Here is a 17,144-nt window from a genome sequence, read left to right as displayed (position 1 = left end):
TCTATTCAACGCTTTCTGTGTGTTTAGAATTCTTCCAGTGTTCAACACTGCAGATGCAGGTTCTTTTCTCAAGGACCTTAATGGCCAAGATTGTCTTCTGGCTTATGACAATATTAACTCACTGGCACAGTAAATACAGCAAGACTTGATTTAAACTAAGCAGCCATGCATGGAAGAAGCCAAACATAGTTAACTTTTCCCTTCTTTTCATTTTTGTGGGGAAGGCAGAAAAGGTCTCTATGTAATGCAAAATGGCTGATGTGGAAAAGCAGAGATTGTCAGAAAGGTGTTCTTTTGTTAAAACAGATCAATTAATGTCATTCGGTCGACAGATCAGAGAATTAAGTAATGCCATTAAGTTCAATACAGAGTTGCAAGGGATACACAGTACAGCCAGCAACCAAGATCTCCAATACATAGTCACATAGGCACATATACATGCACGCTGACAAGAAGCAGTAGGTAATTATCAACCCCAAAGCCTCACCTACATCGTTCTGTGCAAGAATTCGACGACCCGAACCATCCAGATTTGCACTCTCAATCACTGACTGCTTAGCATCACACCAGTACAACTTGTTGGATAAGTAGTCAAGAGTTATTCCACTGGGATGCACGAGACCTATGCTGGCTATAACCCGACGATCTATGCCTTCTAACGAAGAGCTGGCAATTTGGGGATGGATGCCCATTTCAGTCCAGAATAATCTCCTTTAGAAAACAAAACACAAACAGGGAGTCAATAAGGAAGTGATTGCTATTCACTCTGTGGAGTTCTTTCAAGAAGTAGAAGGAAAGGTGCTTGCTTCAAACAAATATATTGGCTGCTGATCTTTTATACCTTGACATAAGATTCCAGCTGATTACACTGGAACTAATGCTGAATCCCTGCTACATTTGTCAGCACAAAACCTTCAAAAACAGCTCCTATCCAGCCTAGTCCTCCAATCTGCTTTTTGCACTTTCCACAAGTGCTGATAGTGGCATAGCAAAGTCAGGCAATAGAAGACTTGATGCATTACCCAGCTGGTTGGCTAAACAATGATGTAACAACGCACTCATGCAAAGTTACCCACCACCTATGGAGAGCAAGCTAGAGTCCTCAAATTGTCTTAAAACAACAAACCAGTGACAGATCTTGCCTCATCTTTTAATAACTTTGTAATTCTCAGGGTCTCCCTCAGGAGTCCTGAGTGTTACACAGTGAATGCTGATTTTTTTTCAAGGAACAGTGCAAGACAGCTCAAAACAGAGACTGCTAAACCCAGAAATTACTTTCAAAGTTTGGACTCAGCCCAAGGCATTAGCTACCTTTTTCAGGTTTACAGAGATACCCCTGGATTCACTTTGCTTTATTTACACAAGTAGTTTTGTTGTAGCCAATGCAGGCATCAGTGTTCTTGATAGTCTTTCTTCTATCGCAGACTCCTCTTCAGCATTGGCTTTACAGTTATGGACACTGTCACTTCGCTCACCACTAACAAAGCAAGGTTTAGTGATGTTTCCTTTTCCTTTTCCCCTGGTAGCTATTGCTCCAAGCTGTGCAAGTTTTATGCCTCTACTGATACTTCAGATAAGCAATCTCCCTGAACTGACCTGCTTTGTGCATAATGCCACTACCATCTTCCATCTCTATGGAAAGATTTCCTCAGTAAAGCTAACAAAACACCCTCCCTGATTTGGTTTCCTGCATCAGTACTTAGAAACAGCAGGATATTAGCACAAAGAAACTCAACAGGATTCTGAATCCCTTGAAAACCATCTTACTATAGGTATATAGGTTGAAATCCATGGGACTTCATTGCTGATTAAAATTGTCAGAATTTCATCAATAGTTCTAAAATTTCACGGTTTCTGTGATCACCTCAGCACTATCTAAGAAGGTACAAAGTGTACTTAAACCAACACACCTCCACAACAGTAGATTTCAGGGGAAACTGAAACATGGCCATAAAAAAATCCTTTGTAAGCCACATATGTCAAAAGTGCCTACACCTTCTTCACAGCAGTACATATGGAAAAACAAAACAATTATCAGTTAGGATGATTTTAGTAGCTTGTACTTCTCTGTAGTTTCAACCACATCCATTATCTTTATTGGTTATAATTTCTTAAATCTAAATGAGGAATTAACATGCTGCAGCTCACAACAAAAATCCAGCCATAAATCACTGCAGCTCACATCACTCTGCTAGGCAATTACTGTCCTAATGTAAGGCTTAATGTAGATGTTGTCTGCCAAAAGGGCAAGGCTGGCATGCTCATTTTTCAAAAGCCTTGCTAACTGCTACACAATTAACATGTTTATCACTCCTTACCTCACAAATGGGTGAATGGCAATCCCTCGGGGCTGAGAGATATCCTCCCAAATGATCATTTTTCTTTGCATTCCATTCAAATTGCTTCTTTCAATGCATGCCTTCCTGCAACACATAAGACACTGTTAGGTCCTCCCTTCTATCTTTCTAATTGCCTTTTCAGGCACAATGTACTAAGTTTTTTCATTGCTTTAATTTAGTACAAACTGTAAGAAATCACTTTGCAAAGACATAAGTAATCCTGCTGCTATAGGGTGTCCAGTTCTTTTATCTGTAAGTAATTCACGTTACAGTTCCATTATCTGGTCCAGGACATGATGATAAAATAGCTGCTGCTGTGTAGATGACTTGAAGTTCTCCTTTTTCAGGAAAATGATGAGTTGGAATTATGATTGCTAACAGATTAATCTTAACTTTAAAAGGAGTCAGGAGAAAAAACAGCTCCTAATTGAATGACACTATCAAGTGTGTAAAGAATTTTTTTAAATAGCACATTCTGTAGCATTTTCCATCCATAAACTGCAGTCAACTTAAACATTTTATCTATTTTATAGGGACAGAAGTAAAAGTCCTTCTGATCACTCCTATGATCTAGAGCAGTGAAGTATAGAACTGTAGATGTTCATTGCTAGAAACTGCATCTTGCTGAACAAACGTCAGCCTCTACATGAAAGCAAGCCTATCGTTTTCCATGCCTTCCTCAATCCATAAAGAAATATCACACAAGGATAGAAGGAGAAACATATACACTAGGACTGCTCGGAAAGTAATGTCTCCTATTTTATTATGTTGGCCCATGATATCAGAGGAGGATGTTGGCAGTATGGCAGTAAAGACTGAATGTTCCCACCACCATCCCATTCCATGTTGTTGCCATGTGACAGACGGCAGCAGAGGAGCAGTCTGACGAAATGGCGTCTAACATGGAAATGTGTATGAAGCAAAACTGTGTCACAGAAGAGGACAACCTTTCTCTTGCAATACAATAATGTCAGGACTCATTGCAGTTTGAAGACCATGGAGCACACGGTCCATTTTGGCAGAAATGCTTTGCCACACCCACCACACAGTCCAGATTTGACACCTTCTGACTTCATTCTGTGTGGATCAATGAAAGATGGACTGCAGAGGTAACATTTTATCAATAGTGATGCAATCATTCTTGTAGCACTTGTGAAACATCTGCTGGTGCAGATATTTATGGTCATACCATACAGGCTCTTGTCCACAATGCGTAGCTAATGGTGGTGACTATGTTGAAAAATAGTGGTCTGATAACTGAGAATGTGCTCTATGAAGTACCGCTATTGTGCTCTTTGTACCTGTTGTGATTTCCACGGAAATAAATGCAAGCCATTACTTTCAGAGCAACCTATGTATCTATATATGTGGAATAGAAACAGGTAAACCCAGTAAGTGAGGAAGAAGTAGCAAATACAAACTCATGGCTACATCCTTGGATTTTGTCTTATGGAGAACCACAGTTTCCCATTTCACAAGAAATTATGTCATATTTATATGGAAGTATGATTGCATAGACAAGTTTGTACCTGATATCAAGGAAGTGGACTAGTAATGTATCTAACAGGGACAGTGACCATGACTGGGACTTTTAAAATGATCTTTTCTTGACTAATAAAATATGGGTTATGCTGGAGTATCGTGACTGCTATTTAAGAAGCCATCATTGCATGCTCTGTTCTGACACCATCTTTTTACCACAGATGAATTCTCTTTCTCCACATGTGACTTTGAATACTATCTGAGACATGAAGTCATACTGATTGCCAGTGGTCAGTTCCCTTTAATAACAGAGAATTGACAAAGAAAATTATTTTAAAGTAATTGCCCATTAGCTTTAAGGGGCATAAGTTTAGCTGTCAGCAGTACTGAGTCCATCCTGAGATGTACTCAGTGCAGTAATACTCTCATATATATTTATAAACATGCATTGTGAATATATATAAATTCAACCGTATACACACACATATATTCACATGTGCGCACACATATAAATGTATATATGTGGTACATGCTTTAGATTTTTTGCAACTGAGTCCAAAACCTTGCTCCTTTGACAGACAAAGATAAAAATACAATAGTAGACCGAACATGAACCTCCCGCACTATAGTTTTAAAGATCCTTCTACTGTATATACCAAAGATTACAGCTATCCAGTCAGAACGTGAAATGTTACTGAATTTAGAGTGATATCTCAGCTATTTCTGTATCACCAGTCATTTATTCCAAATATCTTATGGCATGCTTCAACATAAATGCACTGTGGAGCATGTACCCTCGGTCTGTCCAATACAATTTACGGTTAATCCAGTCCACAGCAAGGCCTTCGGGTATATCTATAGCTCCATGAATAACTTTTTCACGATTTGAGCCATCCAGATTAGCTCGCTCTATCCACTTCAAGGCGGTGTGGGCAAAGTAAATCTGTGAAGAAATAACACATGAGGGGTATTTAGTTACCACTGAATTTTCTGCTTTATTTCCCTCAGTTCCTCTTTTGAATGAACTTTTTCATTTCAGAAATCCCCTGAATGCTTATTCTCAAAAATCTGCATGGGCCACCTGTGATTCCTGACTAAATGAAAGGCACATGTCCTTCAACCGGGATGACTGCTGCAGGCTGCTTGTGCTTAGCAGTAAATCCTAACTGCCCTACATACAGTCACCTCAGTACCCTATGGGTTGTTGCAGTAAGCAACTGCTGCACATGCAGCACAGCTAAGAAAGCAAAAGCAGTAGCAAGCAAAAGGAAGCATGTTATCCTGTCACTACCTGCTTACTTGGAAAAGGGGTCTTAATGCTACCAGAGCAGGTGATTTACATTGGGTACAATGCAGATGAACTGTGAGCTCCCACACACAGGGCCCTGTTTCATGGCAGGAAGCCATGTTCCAGTGGCACCTGAAATGATCACCCTGTAATGTGGCTCCGGTTACATTCCCATTTATTTAGTTCTGTCCATCTGGTCCCTGAAACGCTTCCAGCAACATAACTGAACTCCTTACTGGCTTTCACTGTACCGTCCAGTACCCTTCTGTGTCTCTCTAAGAGTGTAAATAAATCTCACCATCCCCCAAAAAATGACCATCTGCCATGGGAGACTCAGCAAAGTATAGCTGAACTTCTCTTCTAAACTCCGCAGGCTAAGTGCAGGACACTGGGATGTGCCCACCCAGACAAACTGCTCTCTATGAGGAGGACACTCATCTTTCCAACAGGAATATCTTGTAATAAGAAAAAAATCCAGCAAGCACTCATGAGTTTTGTTCAGTAATTACCATTACTCCTCGGATTAGAAGGGACTGTGGCATGTAGCTCTTCTGAAAAAAATACACTAAACCAAATTCCCTGTGAATTAGCTGTGTCAACAAACATATTAAGGCAGTAAGGAAAGGGTGAAACTTCAACTTGTGTGTGGCATCTTGTGCCAATGGCAATCCTGGGCAGGCAACAGAGCATCACGCAGAGCAATGTGTAATCTGGATCACTGACAGCAGAAAGGTTAAGGCACACGAGAGCCCAATCCATTTGTCCTTGCAACACTTCAAAATCCTCTCATTTTTAATACCTTACCTTATTTTCCACTGGGTCAGAATCCAGTGCTAAGACTACTCCCATCTGCCTTTCAAGTAAACTTGCATAATCTGTTCCATCAAAACTGATCCGGCGGATATCTTGGCTGTTTGCAAACAACAGAAATGGCCGAGGGCCTGGTGAAGAAGAATTACACATATGTTAATTCTACCAGCTACAAAATGGTTCCTAGAATACATCACTACATAGGATGTTGTGGGTGGGAACAACAGCTCCCCCATATGCTCTGTTTCTCTGTGTTCTTTCCGGCACTTTAATAATATAATCACCAATACCTTAACTACTGAAGTACATTCTGGGCACTGCTTCATTTGTTTCTTTTCATACTTTGTATTTTTTTTTTTTCAATTCTGTATAACTATGTACATCTTTTCAGGTCAAATTATTTCATTCTCACTTAACTATATTAATTACCTGAGGCCAACCCTAAGCAAGCAATGAAAGTTTTGTCCCTGGAAGGTCTGAAAGTGTGAAAGCATAAGTAACAAAGAAGCAAGAAAAGAAGAGGCAAAAACCTGAATATAACATTTAGACATTAAGATATAGTTCCACTTCCACTGCTAGGTAAATCTCTTAAGCACATAGCAGAGAAGGACAGAAGGAATTTTGTAGTATTTTATTTTATTAGCCTCTCACCTCTGGAGCCTGGATTTAAATCTCACACACATCTGAGGTAACCTCATGCATCTATTAAGTTAATTCAGCAGTCTAAAACTATTTCCTGAGAGAACGTTGTGACCACTCTCATTACTGAGCTAAAAGCAAGGCTAGGATTAATTGTGCTAGAACCAGTACATAGATAGACAGTAACCAAATTATTTTTCTAAGAGTTGCTCAAAGTAATATGGAACTAGTGCAAAATTGTACTCCAGTTATGCTACCCACTTTAAAAGCCTCTGAAACATTTTTGCTTTCATTGGCAGAAATAAGCAGGCTTATCAAGATACTGACCTATAGCAGTGCAGTGCTTTCTGTCTCGTTGAAGCTTATATCCAGGAAAGCAAGCACACTCCCAGGAGAATGGGCTTAAAGAAGAACATATCTGGCTACAGCCACCATTATCTGGAGATGTGCAACCTTAAACAGAGCATTGGAAAATTTTAACTTTGCCATCCTAAGGAAAAAATACAACAAAATTGTAAGTATAAGTAAGCGAGCAAGTCACTCTGATTAGGATTTCTACAGTATAAACTCTCTCTGTGATGGACAGAATTCTGAAAAGCCTCATGTTGGAAGCAGAAGTCCAGTGAAATGAAATACAATTAGGTTCAGCTTCCCCTTGAGCCTTTCCTGAAAATTCAGGACACAAGATGGGAGTGCATGGGATTGGGATATATGACCAGGCTTCCATGTGCTGATTGGTTTTGAGAACTTTTTCAACCATGGAAATCTCATCCAAAATAAAACAGTAACAAATTCTATCAGAGATGGCACTCCATGCAGAGCTGCAACTAATAAACACTATTCTCCAAGTTAATTAATCTAGGATGATGAACTGGTGAAAAGCAGTGACTTCCTAATAGAACAAGGCAAAATTTTAGGCAAAACGAAAGGAAACCATTCATTCTTCTTGGGCTGTACAACTCAGTGGAGCATCCCCAGCAAAAAGGCAACATTGCTACATGTATATGGTACAGTGCAAAGTAAGTCGCAGTTGTAAAAGAGGAAGGGGATTTGTCAAGGCATGAGATTGGCATTAACTGTGCTGTCTTGATCCCTAGGCTTACAAAAATACGGATGAAAAGTACAGCCTGAATTTGGAGAGGCACTAGAATATGGAATGACAGATGAGTAGGTGGAACTTCTCCAAATACTCTAACTGCAAAAATGTCATTTGTGGCTAGCTAGATGAAATTGCTGCAAGTTAAAGTGCCTCAGAACCTAGGTTGTGCAATGTTGATAAAGTCATCTTCAGATTTCAACCAATCGCTGATTTTGTATGATTCCTCTCAAATATAAACTGTAGATGCCACCTGCAACCAATATCTGGGAGATGACTTGTTTCATGTGACAGCAGAATTTGGCCTGTAAATATTGAATGTTGTTACTAGTAAGCATCTATTAAAAATGAAGATGAATATTGCACATCTCAGTGCTCAAAGAGCCAGACTTTCCACTGCCTCCTATCTTGTACAATCATTTACAGCTTTGCAAAATGACTGTAAGGTGCCATCATTTACTTCTGGTTCTCTGTGCCAAGAACAGAGTTTGGCAGTCATTACCACTATGAAAACGTTAAACACTTACCCGTGCATGCTTTGCCATCCTCTTTGAGTACAGATCCTTCAGGACAAAAGCAAACAGGCCCTTTAGATGTCTGAAGGCAACCATGGCTGCATTCAGTGTTGTTATTTAAACAGGAAATTAGCTCTAGAGTAATTTAAAGAGGAAAAAAGATAATCATAAATGATAGAATAAATTTTTATTAAACCTTCTTCAAGAGGTGTGTTAACATTTTCATAGCTGTTATTCAGTTGTTTGGTTTTTTTCCTCCATCCAAATTTTTTTTACATTCTCCTATTTACAGCAAAGGAAAACCCAAACTTATCACTGAGTCATGAAGCCCTTAGACTCATCAGTCTAAAATTTACAAATTTTTATGAAGGAATGAGATTAAAATAGAAAAAGATAAGAAAATTATCACTTTTACACTTTATCTAATGTGGATCAAGTTTCCAATATAAAAGGAAGTCAGACTTAATGCGAAAAACATGAAGATAATTAGGAAAAAACAATGACTCCCTCTTTTATGCAGTTCCATGGGATCCTCTCCTTCCACCTCTGCTCTGCAGTGCTGCATCTCTTTGCAGCCCCATTTCTGCACCACAAGGCAGAACCCCCTGGAACTAATACAGGTTTTACACAGCTACTTCTTTGAACCAGCTGCATATACTAGCTTAAATGGGGCATAGCTGTTGCAAATACTCCTCCCAGGCAGCTGTGCTCTGAACTGGACTGCTCTAAGCCTTTAGGCACGGTGAAGAAGGTGAAGAAATCAATCTCATGTTTATTTCCCACCACAGCATGTGGTTCTGGATGAACAGCTGCATACAAGACAATCTCAAGGTGAATAGATAGTGACATATCTGCCTTATGTTACAGTGGTTATGGAGTTATACTACCCATGCCACATCCCTAACATATGTTAGAAAAATTGCATTATCTATCTAATTTGAGGCACTCAAACTGTAGGCATAGAGTTTAAGTTAGTCATCTTGGACACACGGGGACATTGCACCACGCAGCAGCTGCTGGCTGCAGGTCTTCAGTCACATCTGACTGCCTCATGCAGTCTCCCACAGGCTGGACACCTATGCTTAGATCCCTGAGTCCTGTACCTAGCTTTCATTTAACTAAGGGAGAAGTGCCTCTTGGAGTTTTAAAAATCAATAGGCTGTACGGATATATTTAGACATTAGTATTGATATTTAATACACCCTGCAGCCTGCCACAATCCATACTGAACTTACTGCTGTGCACTGGCACTTCTAAAGAGGCACTTCTATTCATATAGCAATGTTTAATTTTTGTGGAAACAAGAAGGATCTTTACATGTCTCTTCCAAAGTAGAAAAATGATGGGAGATAACCCAAGACCTGAAGAACTTTGTTCAGTTTCACATTTTATGTCTTAGAAAAACTGGATTCATTTGTAGGCCAAGTATACACAACACTGAATTATGGAAGAAAAGATGTTGCCAGTTAGAAAGCAACTCAGCAAACACTGTAAAGGTTAGGCCATAACTCAACATGAGCGCTGCATGCAGGCCTCTAGAATCAGATACACAGATGCATGAAACCTCAATCCTCTTTGGTCCACAAGAGGCTCACATGTGATTACTCGTGTGTGACTTACTTCCTTAAAAATGTCATCTGTCTTTGGTACACGCAGTTTAAGCTAGTCCTACTTGTATACTAAAGGAGAGAAGCAATGCAACAAGCAAAACTTTCAGATGTTTGAGTTATACAAGGACTGTCTCCCATATTATAAAATCACAGAATAGTTTGAATTGGAAGGGACCCTTAAAGGTCATCTGGCCCAACTCCCCTGCAACAGGGGACAAAACAGTCCCCTCCAGCCTGACCTTGGGTGTCTCCAGGGATGGGGCATCCTCCACCTCTCTGGGCAACCTGCACCATTGCTTTATCACCCTCATCATAAAACATTTCTTCCTTATATCCAATCATACTGTAGACATCTTTGAATTAGTGCTACTTACCATGACATGTTTTCCTATCAGGCAGCAGAACAAAACCTCTTGGGCAGGTGCAATAATAGGAACCAGGAATGTTCACACACCCCAGAGTACAGCCATGATTCCAGAAGCCACATTCATTGATATCTGCCAAAAGAAGCACTATGTCAGAATATGATCACCAGCCAATGTCATGGAATTGAATTAACAAAGCCTCACAGTCTTCAAAAAATCTCTTTATTTCCCATCCATTTTACAAGATATGTTGGTCCTACTAAATACTTTTTTAAAAAGCAAGTCTTTAGACCTAATTCAAATAAGCTTCAAAAACCTTCAAGCACCATGTTCAGGCTGTATGTGCTCAACATGTGTCCAGAGGCAAAGTATGCCTTCCCGTACAGATTCCAGTGCCATAATCCTGTATGCACCCTAAAAATTCTCATTAGATACTTCCTTCTGACAAAAAAATTCTTTTTTTTTAAATGGCTCCAACATGACTTGACAAAAATTCTCAAAATGGGGAAGTGTTTTAGAAGATTCGTTTTGGAAAACAATTCAGGCTAATTTCCTGAGGACTGCATGGCTGCTGTAAATGTTTTAAGCTCATAATTCTGATGCTTTTACATCTATCCAACTTTGGTCGTGCAGTGAAAATGGTGCTTCTAAAAGTCATATGTTGACAATAATTAATAATACCAGATTTTTATTAAAGCAATGCATACTCAAACATTTATACTTGTTAGGAATCAATGCAATTTTCAAAGGTGAGGCTTAAAACAGCCATCGTGTTACGATATCTTTCAACATTTCACCTACAGTGATGCAATCCATTCTAAGTTATATCAAGATCCATAAGAATGACAATTTCTATAATATAAGCTAAGCTTATATAAGCTTATATAATATAAGCTAAGCTTAGCAATAAGCTAAGACCAACATTTCTCACAAGAACAACATTTGTGGCATTTTTGTATGTCTCCTTTTAGACTGTACTAGCACAGGGAAGGCCACTAAACTGACATGTCACCTTGAAGTGTTTCTTCATCCTCAAGATTGGAATAAAGTAAAAGAGCAGAGGACTCTTTTTATCTGGTGGAATAAAGTTGAGAGTAGATCTATGTATTACCTTCACAAAACTGTTTATTTCGACTTAAAATAAAGCCACTAGAACATTTACACCGATGAGTCCTTGAGTCCAGCCTGCAGATTCTTCTTCTGCACTTTTCTTTGTTCAAATCACAGATTCCTTTTTCTGGAAAAGCAAACATAATATAAATCTAATCTTCTGTTCAAGGAGGAACTGTTTTGTTCAGTAACACATCTCTCCTTCTCAACAGTAACTTACTCAACATGACTAACTTATTTTTTAATAACTTCTATAACTTTCTGATTTTTTGGTAAAATGAAGCCAAAAATTCACTATCAAATTAAAGCGTTTGTAGGACAAAGAGTACATTTTTCAAAGACAAAAGGTAAGTTTCTTCAGAGGAAGAAGAAATGAGCCCACAGCAGAAGCCTTACTGCTACTCTCACTTCAGAGAACAAGGCAAACGGACACTGAAGCATCTCTTTCCACAGGAAGGATTGGGGGGTTGGAACTACATGATCCTTGAGGTCCCTTCCAACCCGGGTGATTCTGTGATTCTGCTCATAAAAGCACACATCACTTTTTCCTAATGTTTTTACACCACCTGTACCTCTTGGGGACCCTGCACTTCCTACTGTCTCAGCAGGAATCATCAAGGAAAGCAGTCAACTTTCATCTTCTGATCCCACAACGAAATGCAGCGGCATGGCTATTTCATACCGCAGGCTGCAACTGATACCAATTAAAGACACCCAGGGCTCTCATTTAATAGTTACTATGGCAGCCTCAGACCTGTCTTAAACAAGATGAATCTTAATCCAACGAAGCTGAGACATCCACGCTATCACTTGTAGGTCACACTATATTCTTCTTAAAATCCTTCAGTGCCATAATAATCAATCAGAGGTATTTAGATGTGCATTACATTAAAACTTCCAGCAGAGAACTGGTATTTGATGAATACAATCAACACACACACACACAAAAAGGCTGTCTTTACATTTAGAAAGTATAAAAATAAATTTGTGAAACAAAGGAAAGGAAGAAAAAGGAAAGTGGAAGGGAAAAAAACTGGAAAAGTGGAAAATTGGAAAAGTGATGACACAGAGAAAATCACACATAGAATCACAGGGCTGGAGAGAAACCTCTGAAGATCGTCAATTGTCTCTATATGCATTCAAATTAATGAAAAGGGCAGTTAATGCTCAGCAGCTTCCTGTCTGATACGCTAGCTAACATATGGGTTGCTGAAGTTGAAGAAAACCTGGTCATTGAATTTACCGAGGCCTGGAATTTTGCAGAAGAAAATTATTACTGTGAAAGGTCAGTATGTACGTCATTATTATTTTCACAAACACATTACAGTTTACTTACCAAACTCTTGAAGATCTGTTCTTGCACCAGGCTGTTTAAATGGATGCACTACTTTTATCTCCACGGGTGGAAAAAGTGATGGTTTCAGGCTAATAGTGACTACAACCTTTCCAGTATACTTGTTGGCTGTCCGTACTGTACCAGACTTCAGCTCCGAATAGTACAGGTGGTCAGCAAAGAGAGACATACCGAGCAACTGATATCTACAACATTGAAAAATTAGTATGAAATGGCACATCACCCAATTCCTGTATATACTGACTCACACATTTTCTGAGCAGTGAGTTCAGTCAAGCTTACTGTAAATAGCCTTTGTTTTCTTTTAGGCGTATGTGAGAGTCAGATGAGATGCCAGAGACACTCCCAGCACTCAGAATCCTTCAAATTAACAAGAAACAGCTACAAAAACTGTGATCATTTCTCACAGAGTACGTGAGATGCTGTTTAAGACTGACTCAACTGACAGAGACAGATTCTATTGAACCAGCAATTAAAATGGGCACTTGCTTTATTGAAGGATTTAGGCCAGAAAATTACCCCCATTTCCCAGTGTGGCACTGGAAAGTGCCTTCTCTGAACCTTCTGACTGTCTCAGGAAGTTAGGATGGAGATGGAGGGACAGGAACAGGGTTTTCCTTAAATCTGTCTTGCTGCTGCACTCAGTCAGGCACTGGGGAGACAAGGATAACTAAAAATCTGCTGACTTTCTCTGAAGAGCCTGAGCACAGGGCACCATCTATACCTCCCTGAGCAGCAGCTGAAGAGGACAACAGGCTTAGAAGAGGACAGGGAAGACCTGATAGAGCTCAGGCTTTTGAGCATAGCTCAGACACCTGAGCTAACCTACAGTGACCCTGGACAAATCATTTAAGCTCTCTGCTTTCGTCTTCTCTATCTGCAGAAAAAGGCTACTAATAAACACTCCGAGAGGATTTCTGAGGATTATATGGTTATCATTTGCTAAAAGCTTAGAAGATGGAGAGTACTAAGTGGCAGTATTATCTGCAGTGAACTCAACAGTTAGTTTTTTCCGTTTTCACCTCTGTAGAACTACAGTTACAAAACATTTATATGCATTACAGTGTTGTGAAGCAACAAAATAAAAGTCTCCTATGCTTTCTTTAACTGCATGCCCAGGAAATAAGCTTTCTTTCTGACAGCCCAGAAAAACTCACCGACCAGAACTTTGGAGCAAATGAACAGCACCCCCTTCATAGTCACATGATCCAATATGGGAAATCTCATTCCCATGGTCATGCTGGATCCAGTAGAGCCTTATGTCAACAAAATCTAGTGAGATGGCCTTTATTTTTTCTGTGGTTCTTAAAATATTTCTCACATCACTTCCATTGAGGGACACACGGTATATGCTTGAAACTGTACCATCTGATGACCAAAACAGTATCCTGCAGGAAAGAGGCATGTTTTGGGAAAAAAATAAAGTATTTATATGCTTACAAGGTAACATCACTGGTATGTATTCCTTGCTCCCATGTGCAAACTTTTTTCAATCTTACCAAAGTGCATTCAGAACCAAAGCTAATAACAAAGCAAGGGGATTCCTCACTATACATTGACCTTTTCCAGGAAAAAAACATATGTCCTTCAAAACATAGCTCTGCTTAGAATGGAAATAATTTTCGCCAAAAGGGTGTTCCCTGTTTAATGGAATCAATATTACCACTAATTTTTTGTTACAGTTGCTTTCCTGTTTTAATAAATATACTTTTACCAGCAGACTTACGACTGTTCAGGAAGCAATGATATACTAGAAATCTCATGTAGGTCAAGCAGGAATCAGCCCAGCTTAACCACGAGGCACAGTTATCTCTCTCCCTGCTTTGTTCCACCTTGCAGTCAGAGAGGGAAACTAGAACAACCTCTGAAATCTACAGGGGACTGCTGCAAACTTAGGAAAAAATGTATCTTTGAGGCAGATGTTTGGCCCTCTGCCTCTGTGGAGGAAGTCATCTCCAAAAATTTCAGACCAACACCACACAGACTAGTACTTTACTTAACAATACCAAATCATTTCCTTCTACCACCTTCCTCCTGGTTACAGCAGCCAGCCTATGATGTCATTAAATTAAGGCCCAGTCAAAATAAAGTTTCAATGCCCAGATCAGTTAGGCACTGAAATTACATACATCTGAGATTACTAATGGATCAGAACTCAGATTTAGTGATGTGACTAAAGTTAGCAACAGCTCTAACAGGGCAAGTTAACATTCACTTGTCTATTTTATTTCTTAAGGCTTGGATTTAGATTCTTTGCTTTAGATTCTTACATTTAAGCACAAAAAAATATGATACACTTAATAATTTTGCCTTATCTTCACAAAACTGCAAAATTTACAGTATGAAACAGCATAAAACCAGCTTTACTGTGTTAATCTATTGTACTAAACAAGCAGGAAGAAACAACCCTTGCCTCATGGCTTTTTCTCCCTGTTGCATGGCCTCCAGTCATTATAGACTATTAAAGTAGATGCAAAAATATGTTTCCAGAAGGACAGTCCAGCTTTCTACTGTCATTTTTAAACACTTCATTAACACCTGCTTACATTTCTGTGCCACCCTTTGCTATTTAAGAAACTTCAATGCTCTGGAAGTTTGAATAAATGCTAGCATTCACTTTTTGTCGATTAGGAAACTAAGAAACAACAGTAATTATAGTTTCTGTGAAGATATTTTGCAAATTTGTTTATGATTTTAACATACAGGAAGACTGAAGAACAAAGTTTACAAGCCAGCTTGAGTAATTGCCAGCATTTACTTTATTTGTCATCTCCTTCTTTTATTTTTACTTCTGATTTTTCAGCATTTTTAATAGCATTTAAAAAAAAAAAATCAATCTTACAGCTAGGGTTACATCATTAGCAGTAAAATAATCTTATTGCTACTAATATTTAGGCACATTCCTTGAGAAAAACTCCATTACTAGGGTACCACATTGACTTTCATTTCTTAAGAGTTGCATAGATTTTAGGAAAGACACTGTTAACATCAGACTTAGAGAATGTGTGCATAAACATATTGTTGGGTATTTTTCTTTCTTTCTTTTTTTTTTTTAATTCACATTAAAAATAGAGGGTTTTCATACAAGCAAAACACACCAGGACAGAATTGTAACATCAAACTTCTTGAAGTCTATTTTCTTTACAGTTTATTACTGGCTTTCTGTAAGCATATTATGTACAGTTTCAGTGCATGGTGAATCACACCTAGGTGAATATACAAATTTGAATCTCTACATATGTTACATTGAGTTCAGGAAATATACTTCTATAACGTCATTTTGTAACATATCCATCCGTGGCATTTGACCACGGATGTAAGGACCCGTGAATATTTCCAAAGCTGGTAAACACTATATTTAAGTCAATCAGAAGAAAATATTTTAAATGAAAATACACATATTTATAGTTTAAGTATGCCAGCTTGGGAGTAAAAGGGACTCCTAACATTTGGGATGAACATTTGTGAGCAACATTTGGATGGCTGGACTAGACGATCTTGTAGGTCCTTTCCAACCTTGTGATTCTATGATTTGCAGGCATTGTAGCTTTTGCTGCTCGAATTCTTCCTGCTGCCCTGAAACTATGCTCTCTTTGAGAAAGGACCAGCAGATCCTCAGATCTCCTAACTAAAGAAATTTTCTCTGATGACCAATTGGTATAGATTCTGCATTAGACCTTAGTAGGCATTTCTCACACACTTCTCTGGTTCTCTCTTACATATTTATTAATCTTTTATTCTATTACCCCCAAAGAAAGGAGATTTAGATTAGATGTTTGGCAGAAATTTTTCACTTTGAGGCACTGGCACCAGCTGCCCAGAGAAGGTGTGGATGCCCAATCCCTGAAGGTGGTCAGGACGAGGCTGGATGGGGCCCTGAGCAGCCAGACCTGGTGGGGGGCAACCAGCCCATAGCAGGGGATCAGAACTGGATAAGCTGCAAGGTCCCTTCCAACCGAAGTAATTCTATGGTTCTACGATTTTACCAACATTCAGGTAGGTATTGTACTAAAGACAAAACACCATGCACACAGTATTTCCACAATTGGTAAACCACCGTCACAGTACTTAGTATATTAGAGCTCATTTTAATTGAAATTACTAACCTAGTTAAAATTACCTTTGCTCAGCATCAATGGCAATCTTTGTGGGACGACCAATATCTCTTAGAAGAACTCGGCGTTTCTTCCCATTCATGTCAGTTGCTTCTATGGTTGCTTTCTGTCTATTGGCCCAAAGAATGTCCTGATTTATCCAGTCAATAGCAAATCCTGAAATGCCTTTGTCTATATAACATAATCTCTGTAAACAACAAAAAATTGTTAACAAGAAACATCATAGTTGCCATACGCTTGAATTTCAGTACATTGACTTGTGCCAGAGTGAGGATTCCATCTCACTCCACTGGCCTGCTTCATTTTCTCTCAGAAATGTATTATTGGTCTTTCTTGTTTTTTAATTGTTTTCATTTTCCCTTGGCTCTTACATACACTCCTTCTGAATGAGAGAACCACAGGTAAAAGAAAATATTATTTG

At 39.0% G+C, this 17,144-nt stretch overlaps 1 protein-coding gene across 2 annotated transcripts in view; it reads right to left on the bottom strand.

The window, feature by feature from the left end:
• Positions 1-17,144, bottom strand: part of EGF (epidermal growth factor) — a 49,828-nt gene that overhangs the window by 21,224 nt on the left and 11,460 nt on the right. For both annotated transcript variants that reach the window (XM_052682446.1, XM_052682447.1), the window contains exons 4-14: positions 16,729-16,910; positions 13,766-13,996; positions 12,591-12,793; positions 11,256-11,381; positions 10,154-10,276; positions 8,182-8,304; positions 6,886-7,011; positions 5,914-6,050; positions 4,616-4,764; positions 2,319-2,423; positions 488-711 (exon numbers count right to left, since the gene is read on the bottom strand). In XM_052682446.1, the coding sequence (XP_052538406.1) occupies positions 488-711; positions 2,319-2,423; positions 4,616-4,764; positions 5,914-6,050; positions 6,886-7,011; positions 8,182-8,304; positions 10,154-10,276; positions 11,256-11,381; positions 12,591-12,793; positions 13,766-13,996; positions 16,729-16,910 (1,729 nt within the window). The remainder of the gene's footprint in view (positions 1-487; positions 712-2,318; positions 2,424-4,615; positions 4,765-5,913; positions 6,051-6,885; positions 7,012-8,181; positions 8,305-10,153; positions 10,277-11,255; positions 11,382-12,590; positions 12,794-13,765; positions 13,997-16,728; positions 16,911-17,144) is intronic.

Source organism: Tympanuchus pallidicinctus, unplaced genomic scaffold (genome assembly GCF_026119805.1).
Source record: "Tympanuchus pallidicinctus isolate F22 unplaced genomic scaffold, pur_lepc_1.0 scaffold2, whole genome shotgun sequence".
In the NCBI taxonomy this organism is placed as follows: Eukaryota; Metazoa; Chordata; class Aves; order Galliformes; family Phasianidae; genus Tympanuchus; species Tympanuchus pallidicinctus.
The sequence above is the reverse complement of the archived record's forward strand: the minus strand, read 5'-3'. Positions and strand labels throughout refer to the sequence as shown.